General features: G+C 59.9%; 10 protein-coding genes across 10 annotated transcripts in view; 3 read left to right on the top strand and 7 right to left on the bottom strand.

Annotated features, from left to right (window-relative positions):
• SPRG_03783 (hypothetical protein) lies at window positions 1–865 on the top strand. Its single transcript, XM_012342351.1, has one exon. The coding sequence runs from the start codon at window positions 46–48 to the stop codon at window positions 730–732; it is 687 nt and encodes a 228-aa protein (XP_012197741.1). The 5' UTR covers window positions 1–45; the 3' UTR covers window positions 733–865.
• Window positions 796–2,040, bottom strand: SPRG_03782 (hypothetical protein). Its single transcript, XM_012342350.1, has one exon. It carries the CDS (start codon window positions 1,985–1,987, stop codon window positions 875–877), a length of 1,113 nt encoding a protein of 370 aa, XP_012197740.1. The 5' UTR covers window positions 1,988–2,040; the 3' UTR covers window positions 796–874.
• Window positions 2,041–3,917: 1,877 nt separating this feature from the next.
• SPRG_03781 (hypothetical protein) lies at window positions 3,918–5,073 on the bottom strand. The gene has a single exon (XM_012342349.1). It carries the CDS (start codon window positions 5,041–5,043, stop codon window positions 3,976–3,978), a length of 1,068 nt encoding a protein of 355 aa, XP_012197739.1. The 5' UTR covers window positions 5,044–5,073; the 3' UTR covers window positions 3,918–3,975.
• Window positions 5,074–5,792: 719 nt separating this feature from the next.
• SPRG_03780 (hypothetical protein) lies at window positions 5,793–6,465 on the bottom strand. The gene has a single exon (XM_012342348.1). The coding sequence runs from the start codon at window positions 6,414–6,416 to the stop codon at window positions 5,847–5,849; it is 570 nt and encodes a 189-aa protein (XP_012197738.1). The 5' UTR covers window positions 6,417–6,465; the 3' UTR covers window positions 5,793–5,846.
• Window positions 6,466–6,780: 315 nt separating this feature from the next.
• On the bottom strand, window positions 6,781–9,031 carry SPRG_03779 (hypothetical protein). The gene is made up of 10 exons (XM_012342347.1): window positions 8,621–9,031; window positions 8,304–8,573; window positions 8,141–8,262; window positions 8,037–8,081; window positions 7,781–7,988; window positions 7,579–7,738; window positions 7,343–7,531; window positions 7,182–7,283; window positions 7,099–7,134; window positions 6,781–7,053 (listed from the first exon to the last, which is right to left on the bottom strand). The coding sequence occupies exons 1-10, from the start codon at window positions 8,991–8,993 to the stop codon at window positions 6,849–6,851; spliced, it is 1,710 nt and encodes a 569-aa protein (XP_012197737.1). The 5' UTR covers window positions 8,994–9,031; the 3' UTR covers window positions 6,781–6,848.
• Window positions 9,032–9,595: 564 nt separating this feature from the next.
• Window positions 9,596–10,858, bottom strand: SPRG_03778 (hypothetical protein). The gene has a single exon (XM_012342346.1). It carries the CDS (start codon window positions 10,847–10,849, stop codon window positions 9,626–9,628), a length of 1,224 nt encoding a protein of 407 aa, XP_012197736.1. The 5' UTR covers window positions 10,850–10,858; the 3' UTR covers window positions 9,596–9,625.
• Window positions 10,859–11,684: 826 nt separating this feature from the next.
• SPRG_03777 (plasma-membrane proton-efflux P-type ATPase) lies at window positions 11,685–14,616 on the bottom strand. Its single transcript, XM_012342345.1, has one exon. It carries the CDS (start codon window positions 14,594–14,596, stop codon window positions 11,759–11,761), a length of 2,838 nt encoding a protein of 945 aa, XP_012197735.1. The 5' UTR covers window positions 14,597–14,616; the 3' UTR covers window positions 11,685–11,758.
• Window positions 14,617–15,216: 600 nt separating this feature from the next.
• SPRG_03776 (hypothetical protein) lies at window positions 15,217–20,916 on the top strand (the record flags this gene model as incomplete). Its single annotated transcript, XM_012342344.1, has 10 exons — window positions 15,217–15,715; window positions 15,760–15,899; window positions 15,953–16,147; window positions 16,201–16,406; window positions 16,445–16,798; window positions 16,863–17,384; window positions 17,434–18,953; window positions 19,005–20,140; window positions 20,186–20,533; window positions 20,584–20,916. 10 exons carry the CDS (start codon window positions 15,217–15,219, stop codon window positions 20,830–20,832), a joined length of 5,169 nt encoding a protein of 1,722 aa, XP_012197734.1. The 3' UTR covers window positions 20,833–20,916.
• On the bottom strand, window positions 20,884–24,804 carry SPRG_03775 (hypothetical protein). Its single transcript, XM_012342343.1, has 17 exons — window positions 24,768–24,804; window positions 24,488–24,688; window positions 24,329–24,441; window positions 24,101–24,280; window positions 23,821–24,046; window positions 23,694–23,771; window positions 23,403–23,648; window positions 22,873–23,360; window positions 22,691–22,820; window positions 22,378–22,637; window positions 22,252–22,324; window positions 22,140–22,196; window positions 21,845–22,095; window positions 21,617–21,797; window positions 21,482–21,565; window positions 21,237–21,433; window positions 20,884–21,177 (listed from the first exon to the last, which is right to left on the bottom strand). Exons 1-17 carry the CDS (start codon window positions 24,789–24,791, stop codon window positions 20,913–20,915), a joined length of 3,054 nt encoding a protein of 1,017 aa, XP_012197733.1. The 5' UTR covers window positions 24,792–24,804; the 3' UTR covers window positions 20,884–20,912.
• Window positions 24,805–26,264: 1,460 nt separating this feature from the next.
• SPRG_19527 (hypothetical protein) overlaps window positions 26,265–26,811 on the top strand; it is a gene marked incomplete at both ends in the record, with an annotated part of 941 nt that continues 394 nt past the window's right edge. The window contains 3 exons of the mRNA XM_012342386.1: window positions 26,265–26,318; window positions 26,376–26,450; window positions 26,498–26,778. Coding sequence (XP_012197776.1) covers window positions 26,265–26,318; window positions 26,376–26,450; window positions 26,498–26,778 — 410 coding nt within the window. The remainder of the gene's footprint in view (window positions 26,319–26,375; window positions 26,451–26,497; window positions 26,779–26,811) is intronic.

Below are 26,811 nucleotides of genomic sequence, written 5' to 3'. Positions count from 1 at the left end.
AGCGTGCCGAATCCGCCCGCGCGAGCTCAGGAAGGTTTTGGAAGCATGCAAGCGCTGCGATCCGTGGTGCGCCCGCGCCGTCAGGTCGCGCGCGCCTTCTCGTCGTCGGCGCCGCCGACCTTTGATATCCAGTCCTTTGGCAGCTCGTTCGAGCGCGCGTACGACGACCGCGACCGCTTCTACCGCTGGGACGAAGACGAGCTCTTCAAGCCCGACATGTCGTTTGTGAAGAAAGCCATGTCGTTTGCGCTGCTGCACCACGCGTTTCCGTCTTCGGGTTTGGATCTACCCGACTTCATCGACGGCGCCCAGGTCGCGCTGGACCTCGTGCTCCATACGATCTACACGCCAGAATTCCAAGCCTACGTGCGCGATACCTCGGTCACGTCGCCGCCCGTGGAGCTGCTTCGGAGCGTCATGTCGCCCGAGTGCTTTGAAGCGCTTGTCACGGACTACAAGCGATCACCGGTGCGGCCCAACACGACAGTCGCGCTGCAGCAGGTGGACGTGCACAGCGGGCAGTTTAGCCGGCTGCTCCTCGACGGCCAGCAGATGAAGCTCATGCTTTCGGTTCTATACCACACGACCGAGCACTTGGCGACGACCGAGGCTGGCGCCGCGACGACGACCGAGGCCCGGGACTCGTACTGCCAATGGACCTTTGCGACGAGCATTGCCGACCCGGACAAGATCGAGTGGGAGCTCATCGATATGTTCGACGACGACGTCTAGCAACGCGTCGCAACCAGAGTGCGATCAACTAATAAAGACGCTTTGGATAGAAGCAAGATATTACTAGGATCAAGGCAACTTGGATTAACTTTATACTACCGGTACTACGTGGGTATTTTGTCGATAAATTAGGGTCTAACTATTACAAGGTTTGGACAAGCGTCGCAGTTTGCTGCTTCTTGGGCGGCCGGCTGTCGTCCGTCGGCGGCTCGAGTTCGCGCTTCGTCTGGTCGAGATGCTCGAGGGTGAAGAGGAGTAACCGAATCTCGGCGACGAACCCGGGCTGCTGCTTGCCTCCGTGGTGCATCGCCCCAAAGCTCTTGACGTACGCGTGCAGCTTGTCGCGGTTCCGGAGGAGTAGCGCCTCGACCTCGGGCGTCTTGTTGGGGTTGGCGACAAAGATCTTGAAGATATGGAACGCGTCCATCCGCAGCGCGTCGCTCGGCCGGCGGAGCACGCGCAGAATGGTCTTGAGATGGTCGCGCTTGGAGATGTACTTCATCATGACCGCGCCGTTCATTGGGTCCAGAAGCACCTTGGAGAGGATCTGAAGCGCATGGCGCTGCGTCGCATAGTTGTCCGACAGCAGCAGCGTCTGGTACTGCGCCGTGAAGACGCGGTCAAACTCGGCGAGGAGCACTGGCACCGACTGCTTGTGCGTGAGGAGGAGGCCAATGTTGGAGAGCGCGTCGGATGAGACCTCAAAGTGCGGATGGGTGGCTGCGGTCGCCACCAGGAGCTCCAGCTCGGCCGGCATGTTGAGAAGAAACGCATGGGCGCACTCGATGCGCTCGAGGCAGTCGCGGAGCATGCTGCCGCACACGAGCGCCGTGTCGGTCGACGCCGTGTAGCCTTGCGCGAGGCGCGTCATGAGGGCCACGTCGCAGACGATGCTCGATGCTTGGTCGCGGCGCACGAGGGCGCGGAAGAGCGCGGCCACCGACTTGCGCGTCTCAAACGAGAGCTGCGATAAGAGCGACGGCGTCACGAGGCGCGCCATGACATGCGAGCGCGAGAGCATCTCGGCGACTTGCTTGCAATCCTCCTCCTTGACCGGTTGGTCCAATGTGCCATAAAAGACGTGGCGCAGCTTGGCGACGAGGCGCTCGACGCGGCCATTGATCACGTCGGTTTGGGGCTCGTCTTCGTAATCGCTGCCGTCGCTCTCGTCTGGCGTCGCCACGTCATTGAGGAGCTCATGCAGCGAGGCGCAGAGCGATGTCACGTCGTGCTTCCAGAACTGAAACACACTCATCTTCGTACTACGCGCGTGGGCCACGAAATGCAACTGACCTCGCCGCGTTCCCGGCGGTGAACTAATGTTACACGGGCGCTGGCGACAGTCGGAGTCGCGTCAGTGGGCGCCCGGCCGCTCTGATTGGCTCAAATCCGTGGTCTCCCAGACTTCAATTGGCATGTCGCGATGCTACAATTACGCCACGACTGCGGTCCGTCTTCTACGAGCCTTTTTATTCGACCAGGCGGCGATTTCATACAAACGCCAAGTGGCTGCCACCACAACGTCAAAAAATAGCCCGACGCATTTCAGGATCTTTTGCAACGATTTCAACGTGTGATGGGAACCACCAGCGAGTGTGATGGGCGCGCGCCGCCAGAAACACGAAGCCGCACGTTTGGTGCTTGGTTCTACGAACAAGACCATCCATGCCCCTGTGTACTAAGTAACGTGAGTATGTGAACAGCGAGCGCTAAATTTGCGCGCGCTGTCCCATACGAGCAAGCCAGTCGCATGGGTACATGTATGACGCGGGCGCCCAACGCGGAGCCGCCAGTCATTATTCTAGCCCTGGCTCTTCGCTCGCGAAAAAGATATCAGCTGAAAAGCGCATGTATTCTTCGCCGAGCGCCCGCAAAGGCGCCACGTGCGGCGGGGCTGACGACGGCGCTGCTGACGCTTGACACTTTGCACTGAACCGACGCGGCAAACTCAGATCCGGGCGAGATTGCACCTCTAGCGTACTGTGTAGGAAGAATGACCCCTCGACGCGGGCACCCAACGACAGCCGCGGCTACTGTACGTGCATCGTTGTCGACGACGTGGCTCTTGCACGGCGGCGGCGGCAAGCCACCTTTTTCGTTGCCTTCAACGAACTCTGTCGACAAACACTATTTCGTATGATTACAACCTTGAAATCGTGTGCGATCGAAGTGCCGGGTACTAGTACGGTACCAACACGTCGTTCGCAGCTGCGGGGGTCGGTCCCATTCGCGCTGCAGATTGGTGCGCGCTTTTCGTGAGAGTTCCAGTTGCAGACAGCAGCAACAAGACTTCTGAAGCGCCGCGCACGCAAGCGGCCACGCCGACTCGGGACAGGTTGCATTGAACAGTATTACGAGTAAGACAAAATATAGTGTATGGTATAATCAAAGTATACTTGTATTAGTGTGGAGCATCGCCTGTCTTTTGGCTGTGGACCAAGCATCCCACAGGTTCCAAAGATCTCGTCTGCTGCACGAGAGCGAAGGAGCGCAAGAAGAGGATGCATACATTCTCCGCGGACGAGGCTCCGTGCGTGATGACGTCGACACTCCCGTTTGATCGTAGGGAGCGCCATTCAGCACGATTGCATCCAAGGCAGTCATCGGGTCGTCCCGTGCCGTGTCCGACCAGGGCAACTGCTACATGCTAATAGTACCCTGTGTCCGACCCGCGAGCTACTACAGCGACCTGGTCGACTCATAAATGTGCAATTTGCATCCTTGAAGTGTCCGACGAGATACCGTGCTGACGTGCGGCATTCCTCCCACGAATAAAAAGATGAAACCAAAAATCGGAAAACCAACGTCGAGTCGCCGCCGAGGCTTCGCCATTGGCAGATCGGATACATTAAGAGTGTCCTCTTCAAGCACCCTCGTTGCACAACTCTGCATGTAATATTTGTTAGCGTTATTCGCAGTACATATATGTATGTAGTGGAATGGATGGCGGCGCGGATGGCAGTACCCATGGGAGGAGCTTCTGTGATGCCAGACCGTTTCGAGGCGACCAGCTTCTGTCAAAAGGTACTCACTTTACTTGGACCCAGATTCTCGCGTCCGACATTGCCCAGTGACGGGGAAGCGTCGACGCGACTCAGTGCGGCCGTGTCTGGTTCGAGCTACTACTGCAAGTCGCACCCAAGTCGGCGGCGTCTCCTCCTCCTCCATGGCATTTACAAAAGAGGAAACGGAATAAGATAATTATAAGACGGGTATTTTAAACTACAAGAGGACGGCGGTGGCTCAGTTGTCAAGGCCAAGGTACCGCTTCCCGACCTCGTAGCTCGAGATCATGATGGCACACGAGGGCACGATCTTGGCCAAGCGCGCGCTGAGCCCCGTCATGACAGCCGCCGGGCCCTGCGTCCGCACGAGCCGACGCAGCACTTGCGTCGTCGAGAGGTTCAGGCTGCCGTCGACCTGCTGCAGCGTCTTGACGACGTCAAAAGGTGTCGTGACCGTCGCCGCGATCGCGCCGGCCATGGCACCCGCGCAGAACGACTGCTGGATCTTGGTCGACTCGGGAAATCGCACTTCGAGGGCCTTTCGGAACTGCTCAAAACACGTCCAGTAGATCGCGCTGAAGGGCACGTCGCGCGCGAGAGTTGCACTGAGACCGCGGTAGAGCGACCCAACGCCGTTCTGCTTGATCGCATTGGTGAGCGTCGAGACGACGCCACTGGAGGACGTCGTCGGCAGCTTGGTGCCATGGCCCTGCATGCGCGTGCGGACGAGCTCGAGCGGCGACACAATGGTCGCGGCCACAATACGAGCGCTCGAGCCGGCCAAAAGTGGCATCAGAAACGCGACTTCGGGGAACTTCTGCGCGCCTTCGTGCACGAGGTGGTCGTACGACGTGTAGTAGAGGACCGTCGACGGCACTGAGAGCATGAGCGTCGGCGGCAATCCGGCGAAGAGCCCGCGCGCGCCTTCAGTGCGAAAAATGTGGCGCAGCGCATCAAGCGTGCCATTCAGTGGCAACTGCGACGAGTGGCAGTTGGCCTGGACGCAGTGCACCGTCATTTGGCGAAACTTGCACGGGGCTTTCGGCGCCGCGGCCAAAAGCGGGTTGCGCATCGACCGGCATGGCGTGATGCGCGGCGCGTGCTGGACGCACTTGGACAAGCACGACGTCTTGGTCTTGCAGGAAGCGGTCGTCGAGAAGGCCGACGTCTGCGTCTGCGCCTGGAGGCGCACCTTGGCCACGTCCAGCGGCGTCACAAAGAGCGACGTCATCATGGCGCCGGAGGAAGCCGCGAGGGACTTCTTCAAGGACGACGTCACGCTGCTCTCTTGCTTGACTTGGCTCATCTTGTCAACTGGAAGCTTCGGAGGCCGCCGCAAATCCCATCGTCTAGCACCACACCACGAATATGTGGACCTCTATAAATTGATATTGACAGAAAGGCGCGTGGATCCGGCCAATCAAATGCAATATCGATTGTGATTGGCTCCTGGCATTGTGCAAACAGGCCCAATCGCGTGGGATTGCGCGCGATCTTTGGCCGGCTCAGTGCGACGACGGGCGGAGGAAGGTGGCGCGGGTGCGAAACAGCGGCATCCAGCGCCGACGGTGGGAGGGAATTGCACTAAGTAGTACCTCTTGCCATCACTCTATGGGGAGCGGCGATCGATGGCCAGCAACCATGGTCCACAGAACACGGGTTCTTGCCAGCACGAGACGACCTTCGACAACCTTCTGCGATTGGCAAGACACCTTCCATCGCTATGACGTGCATGGAACCTTGCCTGCGCTCTGGCGGCACCAATGAGCCCGGGGCTGTGTACTGGATAGCGGAATTACCCGCGAGAGGTCTTCCTCCATCCTTTTGTGACGAGAAGGAAGCAGGTTACGAGGCACGCGTGGGCGTGGCCAATGAGCCCGCATGATAACCTGTTGCAGCATAAAACATGCTGTACGGGACCGACCGTCTGCAGTGATATTCAAACTGGGCCCCACGCGTGGGCTCGGCCAATCAGAGGCCGCAAACCCGAGTCTACGCGTGCTCGGTGCCGAGACAGGCGCGCGCGTGTTTGTGGTCCACAGACACCTTGTCCATCCATCGGTCATCTTTCGTTCGCGCCATTCAAGGCTTTGTTTCAATACATCAAATCTAGCTTTTCTGGCTCGCAAGAAGCAGCACCTTGGCGTGGTCGTCGCGGTTCGAGAGCCACGAGAGCCATGTCTTGTGCACGAACGAGAGGCCAGCGACGAAGAGGATCTTGGAGTGCTGCGGCACGACCCAAAAGTTGAGAATCTGCGCCGGCGTCCAGAAGAGCACCGACCCGAACGACGCGGTGTGCCACTCGCGCTTGAGCTGGAGCGTGGTCTCCTCGACGCTCTTGCCCTTGACCGCGTTAGTGATGTAGTAGAACGATGGGATGAGCAGCAGCGGCGTGTGGATGTAGCAGTCGATGAACGTCTGGAGCAGCACCGTGCGTGGCGTCGGCGTCGTGCCCATGACCTTGTCAAAGTACAGGTACAAGCTCTTGCACGGCCCGCCATAGTAGACGAGGCCAAAGAGGGCGAGGCCGGCCGTGCGCGAGAGGTCGAGCCGACCCCGGTCGTCGCGCTGCAGCATCGTTTGGCAGGTCACGTCCGCGGAGGCCAGCACGCACGACGCCGTACAGCCCGCCACGATGCGTGGGTACTTGGTGCTCACAGCCTTGTACCAAGCCCGCATCGCGCCACCAACCTTGGATCTTCTCTATTGCCTTCTCGCTGCCTGGCGCCGTAACCGGATGCCGGTTACGCCTGCTGCCATGTTGAAGTTGAAGTCGGCACCCGAGAAGAGCGCAAGCCCGTCGTTCAGATATCTCGTGATCTGGACGAGTACGCACACAGCCTTTGTCCGCCTTTGCGACAAAGGTGCAGCTCTTTTGGGTAGACGCAAAACCAATAGGCGTCTATCTACGCGTGGCATTTAGTACGGCCTCTTGGCTCGTTTGTTGGCTTTTCGCGGCAAGTCGTAGGGTGCGGGATTCAGTGCAAGCGCATCGGGTAGAGTTGAAGTGCAGTTGCCTCGTCTTCGTTGTGAAATGCAGACGCACTGCACAGATCACCGTTTCTGGTATTTAGAGGTACTACACTACACGAAATACAGGTAGCAGAGCGTTCACGCGTACACGTCGCGCTCGAGAAGACCGAATCCGAGGCCAATATGCTCAATATAGCTGGCCATTGCGACAGCGAGAGCTTCAGATGTACGCTGGCGCTGGGCCTTGGCCTCGTCAGGGTGCACGTCGACGTCGGCGCCGCGCATCGATGCGCCAAACTCGAGTTGGATGGCGTTCGCCCCCGTTGCGCTATGTCCGTACGTTCTACACCAACTCCCATATAAGGATATCATTTCATCGCGAGTCTACCGGACAATGTAGCCACCGAGAAACTCTTTTCGCTCGCTACAAGAGGCGTCATTTCCACCGAAAATATAGGGCAATGTAGGTACAGGTCCCAGGCGTAGCCGCCGTCTTTGTCCCGCGCAGCAAGTGGGTAGATGCCGAGCCACGCTTGCTCTTGAAGTGCTCCATGCAAGTGTCCGAGAAAGTACCTAACATATGAAAATGAGGCAAAAGACACTTCAGAACATCCTCGTCAATGGAAGCGTACCGCTGCATGACGTCCATCGAGCGAATCGTGAGGCCGTTCTGGGTGCCAATGTAGAGGAGCTGCTTCGACTCGAGGTTCGAGATACCGAGACGCGGGCACGTGGCGGCGCGCTGGCCATGGACATCGAGCAAAAGCGGATCAAACATGGGAAATCGTAGCCATATCTCTTGCAACGCGTGCAGCAGCGTGCTATTTCCATGCACATCGGCTGCTCACGCGGATCCATGTTGCGCTACCTGTGGTACGTGGCATACATGTGTTGCGTCCACGGCGTGTCGTCCACGTACGCGTCTTCGTTGTGCGCGCGGTTGACGTCGACAAACTTGCGGTGGAACTTGGCGATGACCATATACGGCTGCGCACCATTAGTGCGTCTGTCCAGCGCCTTGGACGCGTCTACAACCATCCAGAAACATATGGATCGTATGGACAGCATACCTGCGCCGACGTGGACGGTGCGCGTGTCGGCAAAGACAGTAAAGCGCTTGGCACTCGTCTTGGACGGCGTGCGCTGCGTCAAGTGGGACAGCTGCCACCGACCCGAAGCCGTCGCCGCCGACGTGCCGCCGCCGTGCGGAATCGACAGCAGTATTGGAATATTACCGCGTCGAAATTCCACGAGGTACGGTACCGAGCTGCAGTCCATCTACGTCTTGTCCTAGCCTCATGGGCACAACAACCACATTGTTCGTACTGGCAGGTGGGGTGCGATCGGGACATCCTGCAACGGGTCGCGGGTCTTGCTCGGGTGGCACGAAAAGACGATGAGGCGGGTTGCAATGAGAGACCCGCGTCGACCCGCGTCTGCTTGGCGTACACAAGTCGCCCCAGCGCGATCTGGAGCTCCATGGCCTTGAGAGCAAAGAGGCTCTCGTCGTCGGTCGACCACGCGTACCCTAGCACCGTGTCCGAGGCCTTGTCTACACACAAGATAAGATAGAGGAGCGCAGGCGCAGCGTACGTGTCTCGAGCATCCGAGGCATGCGCGGATGAAAGGTCGTTTGGAAGCCCGAGAGCACGATGGGTGTCGCCGACGCGGTGAATTCGGGAAATGGGTCCACGACGTTGCTAAACTTGGGCACGAAGAGCTGATCAATCGCCGTCGCTGTCGCGCACCAGCGCGCAGCATCGTACGACGCGACAAGCGCTGCGTGGCGCTCCATGTACGCATTGCCGCCGCACGCGAGGCGAAGATGCTGCCAGATGCGTCCTAATGGCTTGATCGCCTCGTCTAGAAAAGAGCGCATTAACCATAGATCCATCCTGCGCTTGGTGTACGCTCGAGGAGCGCGACTTCGAGGCACGTGGTGACGGGATACAGGGCGTCGAGCGCGCTGAGCGTCCACGCGCGGTCTTCCTTGAGCGTCACGGCGACGTGGCGGAGCGCCAACGAGAGGAGAAACTGTTCGTATTCGATGGTCTTTTCCAAGTGGCGCGTCGACGTCCAGGACGCAGCGCAGTCGGCGTGGCAGCACGCACACGGGCGACTGGTTGCTCCGGACTGGACCCAGTGCAGCAGCTGCTGGACGGTGCGCCAGTCATGCTCGCCATGTAGTCGCTGGAGCTGGCGCAAGACGCACGTGGCCTCGTCGCGCGATCGCGGTGCGTGGGCTTGGAGCCATACGCTGCGCAGTGGCAGCGGTACCTCCATCTTGATCGCGGGCCAAGCTTCCGTGGGTTCGGTTGTTCTGCCGAATTTGAAGTTGCGCGGAGATCGAAGTTGAAGATCCGGTAAACCAAGTGCGAACTTCGTAAAAAACGCGCCAACCGCTGATGCGGGACGCGCCACGTCTTTTGACGCGACCTCTTGAACGCTTGTGAGAGGCCGACGCGGCAACCAGTCGATCACACCGCCTCATAGCGTCGTAATATGAGCTCCGATTGGATCATTTTATCAAGTCATTCGAGGGCTCGAGCGTCGCAGGCGGTACGAGGACCGTAGTTGACGCACGAGTAGCCTTGGATTGAGCCAGCTTGGATCCAATAGAGCAACAAACGAGAAACAAAGGATTGTAAACAGGCCGCTATAAGCGCTTTGCGAAAGCAACGATAGAGGGAGGTAGCTTGAGGTACTTGCTGCCTTCTACGGAGAAGCCGCCGAGTTATAGAGCTCTTACAGCACGTCAGCGAATGAGCGACGCTTGGACGCTGTGACCCAGCGGACGTTCTCGGTCCAGCCAGTTTGACTCGAGTGTTCTGCGTTTGAGCACCGCCGTCGCAGAGATCAGATGCAATTGCACACTACTACGTCATGGACTGGCGTCATGCGAAGAGTATATTCAACTAGAGCGACACGGAGCACGTGGTTGACGGTGTTGCGGATGCGATGAGATTGTCCTCGTGCGGGTTTTCTACAAACTCGTCAATGTACTGGTGCACGGCGCGCCGCATGAGGCGCGAGTCTTGCTCGAGCGTCTGCATCCACGTCGAATTGAGCGGCAAGTTGGCGTGGGTCCACGCCGACGGCCGGAATTTCTGAAAAAACTTGAGGTCGGTGCCGCCCACCTCGTTCGTCTCGAGCGCGTGCCACGACACCTCGTTCGAGTACGGCGAGTGCTCGCTGTACGGCGAGAGCTCGTCGTCCTCGATGCTACGACATACAATCACACAGCGCGTCGCGGCCTTCGGGTCCACTGCGTTGAAGTAGAGTTTGCAGAGCACGCGGCGCTGGAACGTGCCGAGCGGGTGCGACAAGGTGCCCGAGACGTACGACGTGTGCGGATCCACGTCCAAGAGCGTCTGGCAGTGGCGGTTCATGTTTGGAAGCTTGTCCGTCGTGCCGCGAATGACGTTCCAGAGACCGGCCGCGACGCAGCGCAGCGGCAGCCCCGTGCGCCGGTACACGATGTTCTGGAACTCGTGCGCGGCGTCGGGCATGAACTTGGAGACGTGCTTCTGAAAGTCCTCGCTCACGTCGACGAGGCCCGCTTCGATGAGCGCGCTGTCGAAGTTGGCGTACTCGCGGTCCAGAATCTGGTGCATCGCAGCCGTTCGCAGCGACGTGTCCTGGACCAGAATGAGCGACCGCCACTTGTCGTGCGGAGCGTCGAAAACTGCAAGCGACTGCGTGTCCTCGCGCGTCTTTTCGAGGACGCTTGCAAAGATCTGCGCCGTGACCATGTGCCGGTGCACAAGCTCGCGCAGCTGCTGGTTCTCTTTCCGGGCCGCGACTTCGTGCTGCCGTTCTTGGACCGCGAGCTGGCGCCACTTGGTCGGTGGGCGCACGCGGTCTTCGTGGGCCTTCGCCGCTTGGAGTTGCTGCAGCCGGGCCTCAAGCTCGATGGCTGCGTGGCGGAGATGCAAAAGCTCTTCGCGCTTGCGCTTCCGGTATCGCTGCAGCACGAGGCGATGCTTGGAGCCATTGCGCGGCGGCGACTGGCTATGGTCTGTCTCGTCGTCGCCGAGGAGGTTGTCGAGGATGCTGCGCTCCTCAGGGGACCACTGCACCGAGTAGTCGCAGCCCGATGGGTCGTGCACGTCGACGGCCAAAGCTTCGCCCGGGTTCATATTGCACTTTGATGAAAGGCGGATGGGCAGGCTTTTCTGCGACAGCCAATCACACACGACGTATGGTACGTCGCGCCCAATCATATCATGCGTACAGATTTCAAAGCACCAATCAAACGGCGGTTTGGGAAAGGGCGGACACGAAGAGGACAGTATTGTGCATGGCGTTGCCGTTCAAGGTAAGAGAAGCAATTGATGTGGCGCCGAGGCTGTGGCGCTATGCGACGCGTTCGCTTCTGGCATGCTCTTGTGGTGTTCGATGCGATTCCGGACGAGACATGTTGCTGGCAGTCTCCAACGTCGGAATATGGCGCCATCTGTGGGTGAAAGATGCTTGTTGTGAGAGCAGTGTCCTATACGTACTAGGGACTACGCAGTACGTAGATGCAAAAGCTGGCGCGTGGCACTTGTGTCGGGCACGTCTCGTGTCGTCGAACTGCAGTCCCCTGCTTCACGGCCGAGTCTCGTTGGGAACGTAAATGGCCATCAACGTTGTCAAGGTCGGACATGGCATTGCCACTCGGTGTATAAAACAAGCCACAAGCCCAGCGTCGTTTGTGTGACCCACCAGCTCATCGGCTTTCCCAAGCAGCGTAGTGTTGCGGTGGTGGCGACATCCACAAGCTGCTACGGGGTCCTCTCGGTTGGCGTGCGAGCTGTGGCGACTCGTCGCATAGACTACGTCGATGAGATGAGCACCTGCTGGGGCTGGCAAGCGTAGGGCGGGAAAGTTAGAGCAAACGCGGCGCAGCGCAGTTGTGCTTGGAGGGTCCTCACGTCCATTCGCTCCATGTTGTACCGTTCGAGGGTCGTGGCATGCGTACTCTCGGACCCGACGCTTTTACAATCACGACATGTTGTCTGCATTCTTCGACAGGTCAACTATGTACATCTTGTCTAGATTGGTCGCTAGTTGGTGCTGGCGGACGCCGCTTGAATGACATGTCGCACAGCCTTCATCTCGGCTTCGAGGCGCCCGAGGCGGTCGATCGCTTGGTCCAGGTTCATGGTCGTCGACACGCTGCTCGTCACGGCGCGCCCCGCCACGAACGAGTCGCGCAGCATCCGCGACGACGACGAGCTCGCCGAGAGCGGCGTTGCGGTCGCGACCGCTCGGAGGTTGCCGAGCTGCATCCGGTTCACGCGCTGCCACTCCATGCGCGCGGGCTTGCGGTTTCTCGTCGCGTGCTCGTAGAGCGTGAGCGCGAGCAGCTTAGCGCTCTCCTGCACAAAAAGCCACAGCAGTGTGTAGACCCACACAGCGGCCGCCGTCGGCGCCGGAATGGCTTGCATGTCGGCAAACGGCCAAAAGAGCGACAACGTCGTCGCCGCCACCGACGAGAGGCCCGTGGCCACAACGAGGAGCTTGCTCGGGGCCTGCAGACAGCACACCGCGTCGGTGCGCGCCGAGAAGACGAGAAAGCCGCCCGAGAGCGACAGCTGCAGGTACGCGACCATGAGCACTTGGCGGTACGACAGCGCGTGCAGCCCGAGTTGCTGCCAGACGCCTCCACTGTTCCACGAGTCGAGGCTCCAGTAGAGCGAGAGAAGGCTGCCAAGCGCGCTCACGGCGCCAAGCGTGCCCGCGATCAGGGCAGTGCGCGGGCCGCTCCATCCCTGGGGCGTCGAGCGCGAACCAACAACGTCCTGCGCCATCGTCGAGCCGATCGCGCCGTCGTTGAGCAGCAAGAGCAGCGCGATCGCAATCAGTGGCAGCTGGAACGACGCCGGCGCGTCTTCCCGTGCGATCGTCCACGCAGTCGCATTGCCACCGCTGCCAGAAAACTGAGCAAAGTGGCCACCGCTCGGCGAAAAGCACACAGTCGCCACGACGAGAAAGGCGAGCAGATGGAGGCCGGTGGCGACGCGGTAGATGACGTAGTGCGTCACGCGCTGGCACACGTGCCGCGCAAGCAGCACGCCATGCAGTAGCACCGCGAGCCCCGGTTTGGTCAAGACGACATCGGCGGCGGCTCTGGCGGCGTCGCTCGCGCCATCGACCGCGATGCCCAAATGCGCGAGGCGCAGCGCCGGCGCGTCTTGCACGTCGTTGCCCGTGACGCCGACGACGTTGGTGGCGTCCGTCGAGAGCAGCGTCAGGAGACGCACTTTGTGGGCCGGAAACACGTTGGCAAAGCCATCGGCGTTCTCGACCATGGCCGACGTCAGCGGCGCGTCCGACCCGAGGATCGTCGACCCGACTTGCAGCAAATGCGCCGTTTCGATCGCGACGGCCGCATTGTCGCCCGTGAGCATCTTGAGGTTGATGCCGTGCCACTGCAGCAGCTCGATCGACCGCTTCGTGTCGTGTCGGGGCGGGTCCACGAACGTAAGGAGACCCATCAAGACCCACCCGATGGCGTCTTCGGTCCGCGCCACCGCGAGGCACCGGACGCCGCGCTTGGCGAGGTCGAGGACCCGGGACGTCACCGCGTCCGCAATGTCGTCGACGTTGTGGGCGAGCGAGAGCACCATGTGCGGCGCGCCTTTCGTGACTTTAAACACTTTGCCCGACGACGTCTTGATGGTCGACTCGGTGCGCTTGGCCGTCGGCTCGAACGGTGTGTGCGCGAGCAGCGTGTACGCGTCGAGCGGTCGGAGGTCGATCGCATTGAGCACGAGCGTATCGATGGCGTCGCGCGGCGGCTCGCGCCACTTGGCGGCCAGCGCGGCCATAACGAGGATGTCTTCGCGGGAGGCATGCGGCGCGAAGAGCGGCACGTCGTCCTGCAGCTCCATCTTGTTGCGAGTGAGCGTCCCCGTCTTGTCGGCGCACACGATGTTGAGCCGGGACATGGTCTCGATCGCCGGAAGGTGCGTGACGAGCACCTTCTCGGCCGCGAGCTGGCGCGACCCGAGGGCAAGAATGGACGTACAGACGCTGCGCAGCGTGAGCGGCACGGCGGCGACGACAACGACGAGGCCGACGCTGAGCGCAGAGAGCAGCGGCACGCCGTTGTACAAGAGACACCCGAGGAGAACGCTGACGCAAAGGAGCGTAAGGAGAAGGAGCGCCATGGTGATGTGCGTAAAGTGCATATAGAGTGTGTTCTTGGCAGGCCACTCGGCGCTCGGCGGGTGCTGTCCGAGGAAGGTCTGGACGCCGGTCGCCGACACGATCGCCTCGACGTCGCCGTGCACGACAAGCGACCCCATCTTGACGTTGTCGCCAGCGTGCAGCGTCACGGGAAACGACTCGCCCGTGAGCGCGCTTTGGTCGACCTGGATCGGCGACCCATCGCAGAGATCGCAGTCGGCGGGCACGGCGCAACCGACCGTGAGCGTGAGCCTATCGCCGGGCACAAGCAGCGACGCGTTGATCGTTTGGTGCACGCCGTCGCGAATGACCTGCGCCTCGGGCTTGAGTGCGGCCTTGAGCGCGAAGAGTGCATGGGCCGTCTTGGCGTCGTCGATCCAGCCCACGACGCCGTTGAGGACTTGGAGAAACAAGAGGACGGCGAGGTCGGGTATGTCCTTGGTCACGAGCTCGAGCGCCATGACGAGCCAAAGCAGCAGTGGCATCGGACCGATAAAGTGGCTGGCCAAGCGGCGCCAGGACGCGGCGTCTTGCGCTTCAAACTCGTTGGGGCCAAATTGCTTGAGGCGGCGCGCGGCTTCGACGGTCGAGAGGCCGCTCTCGGGCGTGTTGAGGAGCGTGTGCTTGTCCATGCCCATGTAGAAGCGGTCTTCGTCCAGACGCATCGAGGCCGAAAGCAGCGGCGTCGTCTCTCCGCCTTTCGACCACATGACGTCCGCCGACTTGCCAAATCTCGGAGACTGCTCATGGCCGGTGGCCCGTATTTTTATTCTGCCACATACAAACCTCCAGTGTGAAGGTGGACGTTGAAGTGGGGAGCGTTTTTTAATAGCTGCTCGTCGCAGGGCGGCGGAAGATCCATCGAGCGACCGACGACGAGGAGGATACGCGACGCCGAGATGCGGCCGCTGCGGCTCGAAGCATGCTCGCGATGGCCCAAGGACTGGACCTCGCTATTGGCAGTACTGCGACATGAGACCGTCCGTGCGCTGCAGCGCAGCCATGGTCGCAGCGACCCCGACGAGCCGCGCCGGCGAAGCGGTGAATAGCACGACGCATCATCATCACCCTCATGGCATGGCAAGCATCATGTCTATGCAAGCAGCGATGCAAGGTCATGTAGCCGCGGATGATGACAGGTCGTCGATCGTGTCGTCCGTCGTGTGGAGCAGCGACCACCGCCATACCGCATGCGCAGCATACGGTCGTCCTCGCCGTCGCCGTCGGGCGGTCATGCATGCATCGTGGCAAGTCGGGGCGACGCTTCATGCATACTAGTATGCTGGCGAAAGGGTGCGTATCTTGGAAACCGTCATTTTATCGTCGGGCGATGGCCGACGAAGCGGTGCTCAACCGCGTCGAGCAGGCGCGCGTGTATGGCATCGACTGCGGCGACGAGATCCTCTTTGGCGCGGGCACGTGGGCGCCGGGTGGCGAGCACACCAAGAAGCTCGTCGTCAAGAACGTCTCGAACAAAACGATCAAGTTCAAGTACGACCTGCCGCGGACCAAGTACTTTTCCATGGACTTTCCGCTGCTCATGACGCTCTCGCCGGGCACGTCGCGCGTGCTCGACATCGCGTTCCGCCCGGTGCAGTACGAGGAGTACGACGACTGCATCCGCTTCACCGTGCACATCATCGACGGCGGCGTCCAGGCCACGAACGGCACCTTCCGCCTTCCGGTGAAAGCTCGCATCGCGATGCTGCGCATTGAAGTCCCGTCCGGTCTCGACTTTGGCTTTTGCCCGACCGCCGAGACGACGGATGTGGTCTTCCAACTCAAGTGCACCGGCCAGATCGATGCGCGCTTCCGGTGGAGCCTCCCCGGTACTACATGGCGAGACATCGTGTTTCGTGCAACTCGACCATAGACGCGGGCACGCATGGACGACCGTTCAAGATCACACCGTCGAGCGGCGACATCAAGGCCGGCCAAGTGCTCGATGTGACGGCGACGTTTGCGCCCAAGACGGCGTCCGTGTATGTGGTCACCGCGCTCTTCGCGGCCCACGTAGCCCTTCCTTGCCGCGCCAGCGCGCTCTCATGCTTCCTCTTATACTGTAGGAGCTCGGCGAGACCCAGCAGCACCAAGAGACGACGCTCAAGATCAGCGGCATTGGCAAGTTCGCCTACTTTGCGGCCTCCGAAACCGAACTCGACTTTGGCGACATGCTCGTCAACGGCCCGTCGACGCACAAGAATCCCACGGAGCGCGAGTTTGTCTTGCGCAACCGGTCGCTGGTCCGCGCGTCTTTTCACGTACCGTCCTTTCGATCGATCTTGATACGATCTTGATACAATCTTGCTACTAGATTTTCCCCATCGAGACTGACCACGAGCCGACGTTTTTCTTCTCGCCGCTGAAAGGCACGATCCCGCCCGAGTCGGCGCTGCCGATTCGCGTCAAGTTCACGCCCTTGAGCCCCGGCACGTTCACGTGCGACAACTTTAAGATTGTGACGCCCGGCGGGCACGCGGTGCAGATTGTCTGCAAAGGCAAAGCCATCGGCCCGGTCGTGTCGCTCTGGAAGAAAACCGCGCGTCCAACCTCGTGAGCGGCCACTCGATCAACTTTCGCGACGTGCGCGTCGGCGAGTCGGCGACGCGCGTGCTGTACCTCAAGAACGAGGCGGCGATCCCCGTCCGCTTTCACCTTGTGAGTGCGGCCAATGGCATCTTTGGCGTCAGCAAAGTGGCGGGCGAGATCCCGCCGCTCCTCGAGGCGTCCGTGCTCCTGACCTTTGCGCCGCTCACGCCGGGCAACTACTACCGGCGGCTCTTTTGCCTGCTTGAGAACCAAGCAACGATGTTTGTCGATGTGCTCGGGACGGGCTACGACGCCGAGATTCGCCCGTCGCCGTTTCAGCAGGCGCACGTCGACGCGTACCGCCTTCGCTGCGAGCACAACTTGTACGTGTTCTCTCTTGCAAGACAGACTACTGCTTTAGAGATGGATCGTCATGTCGATGCGTAGAGGCCACTTGTCCCCCGATGGTCTCGAAGCGCTTCGGAGCGACAAGGGCGACGAGCTCTTTCTTCAAGGCGCGCTCGCGCGCCAGCGGGAGGCCGCCAGTCGCAAGGATACCACGCGCCTCCTCACGCGGAGCGGCGACATGCTGCTCTCGGACGTCGACGTGTGCCACGAGTTTTTCATCCAGGCCGACGACCGGCACGGTGCGATTGTTGCGTCGGACGCTCTCCTCGACTTTGGCGCGGGCTTGGATGGGAAAAAGACACTGCTCGTGACCAACCAAACGCGCGGCAAGGTCACGTGCGCGTGGCGCATCGCCGAGGCGCCGACGGCCGTCGACAGCGGCAACTTTACCATCTTTCCCACCGTGTGCGACATTGGTCCGGGCGCGTCGGTCGAGTTTCGCGTCGGCTTCCACCCCAAGCAGACCAACACGTACTTCTTCGCCGAGCTCGAAAGCAGCGTCTACTTTAAGTCCAACCGGACGTTCCGGCTCGTGAACCCCGAGACGTTCACGCCACCGTGGTACATATCATCATCTTGATACCTCGATACTTTGATTCATGGCGCGTAGGTGCGTCGTCGTGCATGCGACAGGGCACACGTTCACGTCGACCGACAGCCAGTTTCTCTCGCGCGTGAGCTTTTCAACGGCCAAAGACGGCCTCTGCGCGTTCCCACCGGCGTACATTGGCGACTCGGTCTTCCAAACGGTCGTGCTCTTGAACAGCAGCGACACCCCTGCTGTGTTTGCAATGACGCAGGACCCGTCCCGTATCTTTCGCGCCAAGCCCAGCTGCGGCTTGATCCCGCCCAACGGCTTCCACTTGGTGCAAATACGGTTTAGCCCGACCAAGAGCCGACGCTACTCGCACGCGCTCAAGACGACCGTGAACCACTCGACGTCGGTGGTCCTCGAGCTTACGGGCACAGGTTGCTTTCCGCACTTGATTTGCCAAGAGCTCGACGGCGGACCTGCGATTGACAAGCTCTTCATCAAGCCGACGTCCATTGGACTCTCGTCGACGCGACTCTTTCGCGTCAAGAACGGGTGCCGCATCCCACTTGTGTTTCGGTGGAGCATTCCGCCGTCGGTCCAAGACGTGTTTCAGCTCTCGCCGCTCGTGCACCGCCTCCTCGGGAACGAAGCCAGCGTGATTGCGTGCGTGTTTGCGCCGTCGCTCATCAAACAGTACAACCAGCGGCTCACGCTGCACGTCAAGTCCATCTCCATGGCACGCGGCGAGCCTCCGTCGTCCCGTCTCCCAATCCTCCAGGACGTCTCGATCAAGGTGACGGGCGTCGGTACGACGGGCGCGGTCGCTTTCGAGCCCGCCGATCTCACGCTACCGACGGTCCTCGTCAACTCGGACGTGACCGGGCCGTTCCAGCTCGTGAACGGCAGCGACTGTGACCTGAAGTTTGAGCTTTGCGTGACCGTCCTCGACTCGTCCAAGCTCATGGCGCGGCCGCACCTTGACAAGGCGGTGGCGGCCAAGTACATTTCCTTCTCGAAACCGAGCGGCATCATTGGGGCGCGCTCGACGCAGCACGTGGAGATTGCGTTTCGCGGCGACCTCGCGGGCAGCTACCACTATGCGATCCAGTGCGCGATTGCGACGCTCGACGCTGTCGTGCTGCCGTCGCACCACAGCGATGACGGCGTTCACTGCGTCGAGATGCTCGTGCATGCGAGCGCCTCGTTCCCGACGCTCTTCTTCGAGGACATTCGTGTGGCGCAGACACCGACCGCGGTGGCGTGGACGCAGTTTCAATGCGAAGAGATCAACACGTTTATGGCCGCGCCGCTCACCAACGACGAGCTCAAACTCAACAGCGAGAGCAGCCCGGACTTGAGTTTACTCAAGGTGTTTCCGTTGCAGTTTACGCCCAATGTGGTCGGCGCGCCGACCGAGGACGTGTGCATTCAGCTGCGCAACCCGGGCTCGCTCGTCGTCGACTTTCGCATTTTCTATCCCAACGAGTCGGACATTGAGATTGAGCCGTGGGCCGACACGAGCGAGCCGACGACCGACGAGCTGCGGCAAAACATCATCATCGACTCGAAGCTCTTCACCGTCGCACCGCGCAAAGGTACTATGTCTCCATTGTCGGCAAGGTCGCACACAATGCATTATGTCGTAGGGGTCTTACAGCCGCACCAGAGCCTTCTGCTTCGACTCTCGTACTCGTACGCGTCCATGCAGTACGACGGCGTCCACGACCTCCAGCTGCTCGTGTCGGTCTCCCAAGGCAAGAAGATGATGCTGTCGCTCCACGGCCGGACGCTGCCCAAGGCGACTCCGTTTCTCTTTTTACCGCGCACGAACTGGGTGCTCTCGCCCGTGCTCCTCAGCGAGAGCGGGCGGAAGGAGCATCTGCACGCCCGCCCCGCGCTGCAACAGTTTCAAGTCTTCAACCGCGGAGACACGCCGTTCCTTCTCGACGTCGACGACTCGGACCTCGCGCGCATCAACGCGACGAGCCACAACTTTCCGATCTTCGACTGCCTCACGCAGCGCGTGTCAGTGCCGCCCAACGCGTCCGTGTTTTTGGACCTCGAGTTTTGCCCCCTCGAGCAGCTCACGTACCACGGCACGCTGCTGCTGAGCGTCGAGGGTCTCGAGTCGGGCTACCAGGACCAAGTCAAGCTGCCGATTGTCGCCCGCGGGTACGATGGGACCAAGACGACCTTTGCCGAGACGCGCGACATGATGGTGACCGGCGGGCCACCGCGGATTCAACAGTCGCCGCCCGAGTCCCGCGCGGCGTTGAGCTGCGACATTCTCGACCTCGGCCACGTGTGTGTGCACACGGAGCACACGCGTCTTGTCGTGCTCACGAACCTCAGCGCAACGGCGACGCTGAGCTTTGCGTGGGACGCCAGCCACCACTTGGTGCATGCCAACCGCGTTCGGTTCTTCCCGATGCAAGGGAAGCTCCAACCGCTCGAGCACTGCATGGTGCGCGTCACGATCGCTCCGGCCGCCGACTTGGTTGTGATCGACCACGACATTGCGTGCTGGGTCCGCGTGCTGCATGACACAGCCGCGTCGTCGCCCATCGAAAGTGCATCGAACGAGGACAAGGCGATCGACAGCCGACCCTCGGTGCTCACGCGCACCACAATCTCGTCGCGCGCTCACTTTAGTCGCGAAGAGCCGGCGACGACCGACGACTACACGCCACCACTTGCCCACGCGCTGCCGAAACTCAAGCCAAAGCCGGCCTCGGGTTCGGGCATGCGCAGCCCAAAGGGGCCCCGTAGGAAACCGAGCCCGGTACGATCGTGCAATCCATCACCCATCGACTCTTATCGCTGCTAGACGCGTGGCCATTCGGCGCGCAAGGCCAAGTTTGCAGACGGCAAGGACGCCACCGAGTCGGACGAGAATTTGCGCGGCAGCAAAGTGCTGCAGCCATTGTACCTCCATGTCTTTGCCCACGTGCTATCGCTCGAGATCTTTCGGCGGCAGCTGACGCGCGACGCGTTCGATCGCCGTCCGCTGGCGATCCCGACCAGCGAAACCCGGCGGGCCGACGATCTCGAAGCGCTTCGGACGGCGTGGCGAGTGACGAAGGATCCATCGGCCATGAGCGAGAGCCGGCACGTCATCGAAGGCGTGTTGAGCCACCTCGTGACCGACCTCTTGTACACGGGCACGGTCGACCAGGTACAACAACAAGCAGTACGATGTCATGGCCTCTGATGCGATGCGCGTAGGCGGTGGACGAGCTCTTGCCGACCGAGCTCGAGACGCCGTACTTTGCGCAGTTTTGCCAGCAGGCGTGCGCCACAGCGGACAAGCGGCGAGCGCGTCTGAAGCGGCTTTTGGTCGACGACGACTTTCGACGCATTGCGAGCCTCGTGCTGGAAAACACAATGCTCAACGTCGTCCAAGAAATCGGTCTCGGCGAGTTTGACCTCGCGTGTCTCCCCAAGCAGCTCGTGTTTCTTCCCGAAGAGTCGTAGCCCTCGTCGATCTGTACATAGACAACTTCTTTTTACGAGTGGGCAGAGGATGCAAGAGGGGTTGGATTAAACGCAGCACATTAGTCGTCATGCGACGTGGGGGTGCGCGCGGGCGTCCCCGGGCGGCTCGGACTGTTCTTGTAGTACACGACGTGGTCGACGAGCTTGATGCGCGACCGGTCTTCCGTGCTAAACTTGGCATCGAACTGCTCGTCCTCCATGTCGAAGCGCAAAATGTTGTCGACTTTGGAAATCTTGGGCTTCCAGTAGTTGGGGTACTTCCACTCGTACGACGGCGACGGGTTGAGCTTGCGTGCCTCGGCCGCACCGCTCCACTTGGGATCGCTACAGCACACAAGAATGCCATCATTACGGAGAGGAATGCATCTCGAAGATTTTCGTACCGGACCCACTTTTGCGGCATCTTGTCAATGCCAAGCGCATAAATTTCCAAGTTGCCTTCGGGTGTAAAGCGCATGCGCACAAAGTTCTTGTAGCTCGCGACGCGAAGCGACGAAAACGCTTCGTTGTAGTGGCTCTTGAAGACGTTGAGCGCCGTGTAGAGATACAGCCCGACAATGACACCGCAGATCGGCGTCGCCTATTCAAATGAGCCTATCGACGCGCCGTTGCATGCCTGATGGCGTACCGCGACCCAAAAGTACATGAACACAGAGTAGTAGTAGACGCTCGCCTCAATGCGCGAGAGCGCGTCGAAACCCTCGTAGCAAATCTACCAATCTCAGTAGTACAAGTCCACCCCGATGCAATAGAAGAAGCGAACCTTCATGCGGTGGACAGCGACGACTTCGGGGATGTCAAAGAACGTCAAGAGGTACTTGACGCACGTCGAGTAGAGCGGAATGACGTTGAAGTAGTCGTACGCGTGCAGCTGGAGCATGTTGGGCACGTGCGCGTTAAAGTAGTTGTACAGCGAGTAGAGCCCTTCGTTCGCAAGCGCCCCTCTACGAAGCATGATGAGTACGATAGACGGAAGCAGCTGGAAGTGTACTGGTCGGTCGCGGCTTGAAACATGGCTTCAAACGCAATGAGAACGCTAAACGCCGCAGTCGTGTGCGCGAGCGACATGACCAGACTGATCGCTGCCTTCTTCGGGAAGGACGGTGTGTCGGCGAAAAGCAAGTGCACGACGAAGAGCACGAGGTACGAGGCCAGACTCACATACGACGTTGTAAACACTTCGCCCTGCATCGCGACGAGCTCCCAGAAAAAGTTGGCGAACACGCCACGCCACGTCGCACTCTACGCATTTCATCAGTCGCAGTACGCGTCTAAGCCGTGCTTACCTCGTAAATCTCGCCCACCGAGCAGCGGGGAAACATGGACACTGCCAGCATGTAGTACTAGTTCAGCCCATGCACATAAGAGATTGATATGGAAGAGAACGACGCAACGTACGCCGACACCGCCGACGAAGTCAAAGCGCCAGTTGCGGCGACGGAAACCAAAGATGTTGAGGAGAGCATAACGACTAGATCGACGACACGTGTGAGATCCTTCGACATGTGAAAAGGGATGACCTACCGGGAGACTTTTTCCGACGGGTAGCACGAAGCGCGTTGGTAGTGCTTGTCGTTTGCAAACAGATTCTCGCCACTCGGTACGTGCGTCGGGTGCAAGAACGCGCCGCCGCCGCCCGACACGATGAGGTGGACGGGACCGCCCTCGGGGTGCTCCTGCGCCGGTTCGAGCATCGGCTCCATATCGAGCTGCATCTCCAGATAGCGCTTCTCTTCCATGTGGGGAAAGTGCTTGTGGATGGGCGAGAAGGGCGCCATCGCCGACTACGCACACCATCGCATTCTAAACATCCTGAATCGTCTGTGATGCTACGTACAATGTCGTCGGGAGTCATCGATGTGTTGATCGAGAGCTTCCGCGGGCGTGGAGTCGTAGGCTTGGGTGCCGGAATCGTTGGCGCTTCAAGAAGCGAGTGGCGCGTGTAGTTGTGGATATCACCTGCCAACCTATATCGCGCACGATAAGCTTCATGACAAAGGACGAGGTTGGAAGACGCACCGGAGCACGACGCGGCCGGCGAGAACCTTGGTCATGAGGTACTGCAGTTTTTCTTCCGTGCGTTGGTGCTCGTACTGATCAAGGATCCAGTTGGGTTCGTGCGTCACGATGATGACGCGGTCCGAGTCCTGCAGGTGGTTCTTCGCAATTGCTTCAAAGCATGCAAACTGTTCGTCGTTGATGTCATTCTCGAGCGCGAGGTCGCACGCAAAGAGCCACCAGCCGTGCGGAAGCTTGAGGCAAAAGTAGCTCGTTTGCTGCGGAAGATGCCAGCCACCGAGCCAGTCGCGGTGACACACGAACCGCTTGTACGTGTTGAGACCGTCAAACCAGTCGTGGTTGCCCGGAATCGCAAAGCACGTCGGGCCTTTGTAATCTTTGAGCGTCTTGCAGCCCGGCGGCAGCACGGGCTTCTGCGTCGAGACGGCCGCGGGGTCATAGCAAAGCGGCGGCTTCATCGCATACTCAAACGTGCGCCAGAAGCGCGACTACAGATCGTTAGGGCGCGAACTAGACGATAGACGCAGTACCTCGTACGTCTCGGCACAAGGATGCGGATACGCAAGATCACCGCCAATGACGAGGCAGTCGCCGCGCGGCAACGTAAGTATCTTGGCCTGGTCCGCCAAGGGCGAGTTGGACGGCACGTCAACATCAAGCTGGGGCTGCGCCAACGAGCGTGCAACTTGGTAGCTGCTGTTGAAGCCGTCGCCGCAGTCGCCCATAAAATCAAGCCACAAGTCGTCTCTCTCCGCCAAGTGGTCAAACATGTAGTCCTACGCGTGTGCGGTCAAGGCATCGCCGTCGAGAATCTCATGTACCTGGTAGTTAGGGTGAATGGCAGCCTGCATGGCACGCATGTCGAAGCGCCCGAGGAAGATCTTGAGCGAAATGAGAAGCTACGCAGAGAGATGTGAATACGTAGCGAGAAAGGGCAAGGGAAGGTACCTCGAACGCCGTGTCAAATACAAACATCGAGTACCACGGCACCATGGGTAGCGCGTGCTCGGCTGGGAGCTTGGAGTGCTCAACATCGAGGTCGTCCTCGTCCTCGTCCGCCTCGGAGTTGTTCCAGTTGAGCTCGAGCATGCGGAAGCCCACGAGACGTTCCGTAACCAAGTTGACCATGGCCAAGCTGAGACCTGTGATCCAAATGAAGAAGCCACCTTGGTAGCTACGCATCATGACACATGAGGTGATCATCCTAGAGGCGGTAACGAGGGTATACCTTTGGGGCACGGGGATCTTGGTGCCCGAGACACCAAAGAACTGTTCGCACACGTGACGATTGTACGTCTTGGGGTTGGCCGACTCATCGTCGGCGGCGTCGCAATGCACGAGCAAGACGCAGCACATGACGCTCACAGCCGCACTGTTGCGCAGGATGTTGGAGAGGACGCGGTTGAACCTACAAGCCAATGCATGACGCACTGCAACATGGACGTGGCGACCGTACGAGAGGCTCGAGAAGTGCTTGACCCAGCCAAAGCGCATGAGCATGTACAGAATCGACTGGAACCCGCCGAGGATGACAATGGAGCTGAAGAAAATGGGCAAGAAGAGCGAAATCTACGAAAACGATGTCATGATGGGCATGGCCGAGGAGTATTCGCACCGGCTGCTTGACGTCGTACTCGAGCATGCCCAGCTGCGTGAGGGGGACGTGTACGACGGCAGCCAAGAGGAGCCACGTGTAGAGGCCCATCGAGACGTACACGTACGGCGTCCATCGGTTCAAGAGCTCGCGGTTCTCGACGAAGGGGCTCGTGAAGATGTAGAAGGACACGAAGACCAGCACGAAGATAAGGAACCACGCCTACACATACAGACCGTCAACCTCCATCCTTCGCTCCATGAGGTCGGTCGCTGCCGAGGAAGCGCGTCGGTGGTCCTACGATTTGGTCCGGGGTCGCGACCATGCTGGAAATTCCCAAATGAGCCATGCGTCGATCTATTGAGCGCCGCGTGTGATTGGCCAAAATACAAGTGCATTGCCATTGGTCCAAAATGGAGGTGGACTTTGGGTACTTTTACGGTTGACGCAGGCGCTGCTGGTGGCGTAATGGATAACCGCCTCGACTAGCGAAGAGGATTTCCCGCCCTGCAGAGCAATCGCGGGACAGAAGTACCGGTAGTCATTTGAAGCAGCTTGGCTTTGGCTCAAGAAGAACGACCCGCCACACGGCTGTCTCTGTGTGGTTTGCATGAGCCAAACGAGAGAAGGGCGTGAATGAGAGGGAGTTCATGGGTTGAAGCTCGTGGCGTAGGGACGAGGATTGAAGCGCACATGACAAATCGCCTCTGAGAGCTGCCTGTGAGTTATAGCCAAGGCTATAGTTTTATTCCTTTGGTTATTGCTAACGTTGACGCTGACGATCAGCTTCGTGCAAGAGCTGATGCGAACCCCCGTGACGACCTCTCTGGCTTGTGGTCCATGAGGTGGCGTGGCATTCTTGGGCATGCATGCGCCTGCCAAGGTGCAGCGACAAAGACCAGCAAGCACATCTATCCCACGGTTGATCCCGAAGCAAGCACCAGGAACGTTCTTTGCGCCGACTGCTTTCGGAGGGCGCACATTGCTTACCCTTCGCCTCAAGAGGATGGGGTAGGTCGTGGACCGACACGTGCATGAAGCTCGACGACGTTTACTTGCTACAGGAGGTTGACCTGGGAGCTTGACGACGTCATCGCGCTCGCCCCGACGCAACGTGGTGGTGCCACGTCGCAGACCTGGTCCCAGCATTTGTAGTAGGGGTGGGGCCTTGGGGTGTCGATCCGATCAGTGGGGGGGACCCTATATCTGTGGTCGGCCCAACGCTCATGGGCCACCCTGGCTAGCGGCGTGCAACGAAGTCCTCGCCCCGTGCTTTGTACAGGTGCGCGCTCCGACCTTGGGTGTTTCAACACCTTGGACTGGGACTTTGTACTTCTGAAGAGCGAGGTTTTATGCAGCGTGGACGAGCGCCATGACCAGTATCTTTGCCGTGTAGCATCACCGTTCGTTCAACGAGGCACACGTCGCGTCGACGCCAAGGTACGTAGAGCCACGCATCGCAATTGCAGCCTGCAGACTTGTCGGGTGGCGGTCCGCCGTCCAAGGCGCCCTCGGACGCTTTTACCGCGCAATAGACACGCTGGTCAAAAGTGGCGCGCCGACACAGAAAAACGCTGCAGCGGCGTCGACTCCGGATACCAACGACGTAAAATAATAAAAAACGCGTCGAAGTCCACGGAATTCCGTATACCAATACCAAGTCGAAAACGAGCGTCGTGGCGATTGCATACAAAACGCAAGTACAAGAAAGGCTGGGTTGCGTGCGACCGATCCGGATACGGCATGGATTGCTGTTGCAGCGCTGGCGGCCATTCTTGCAAAGCAGAGCTTGCCGACCATGTTCGCCCGATCCCGCGCTGTCTTGCGCTCGTCGCGCATTGTGCACTCCTCTGTACGACGACACGCCTCGCCGCACGCAGCAGAAATCTTATGCATTGGAACGCTGTAGGTGCACCAAACCATCGCTTGCCGCGCGCCGGCGGCGCGCCTCCTCGCGCCGGCGCTCAACAAGCCCAAGTTCATGGTGCGATCTTGAACCTTCTTGCAATTCGATCTTATGCTGTGCATTAGAGCTCGGTCGCGGCGACGCTTGAGAACGTGGCGGCGAACCGCCCGATCGCCTTTTGGCTCTTTGGCTGCGCCGGCATGGTTGGCACGATGGTCGCAGTGGGCGGTGCGACGCGCTTGACGCGCTCGGGCCTCTCGATGGTCACGTGGAAGCCGCACGGCGGTCTCCCGCCCATGACTGCGGCAGAGTGGAACGAAGAGTTTGAGCTCTACAAGACGTTTCCCGAGTGGCAGACGCGCAAGAACATGACGGTCGATGAGTTCAAGGGCATTTACCTTTGGGAGTACAGCCACCGCATGCTCGGCCGCGTCATTGG

The sequence above is a fragment of the Saprolegnia parasitica genome, assembly GCF_000151545.1.
Source record: "Saprolegnia parasitica CBS 223.65 unplaced genomic scaffold supercont2.9, whole genome shotgun sequence".
Lineage (NCBI taxonomy): Eukaryota > Oomycota > Saprolegniomycetes > Saprolegniales > Saprolegniaceae > Saprolegnia > Saprolegnia parasitica.
Note: the sequence above shows the minus strand (reverse complement) of the source record. Positions and strands in the feature narration are given on the sequence as shown.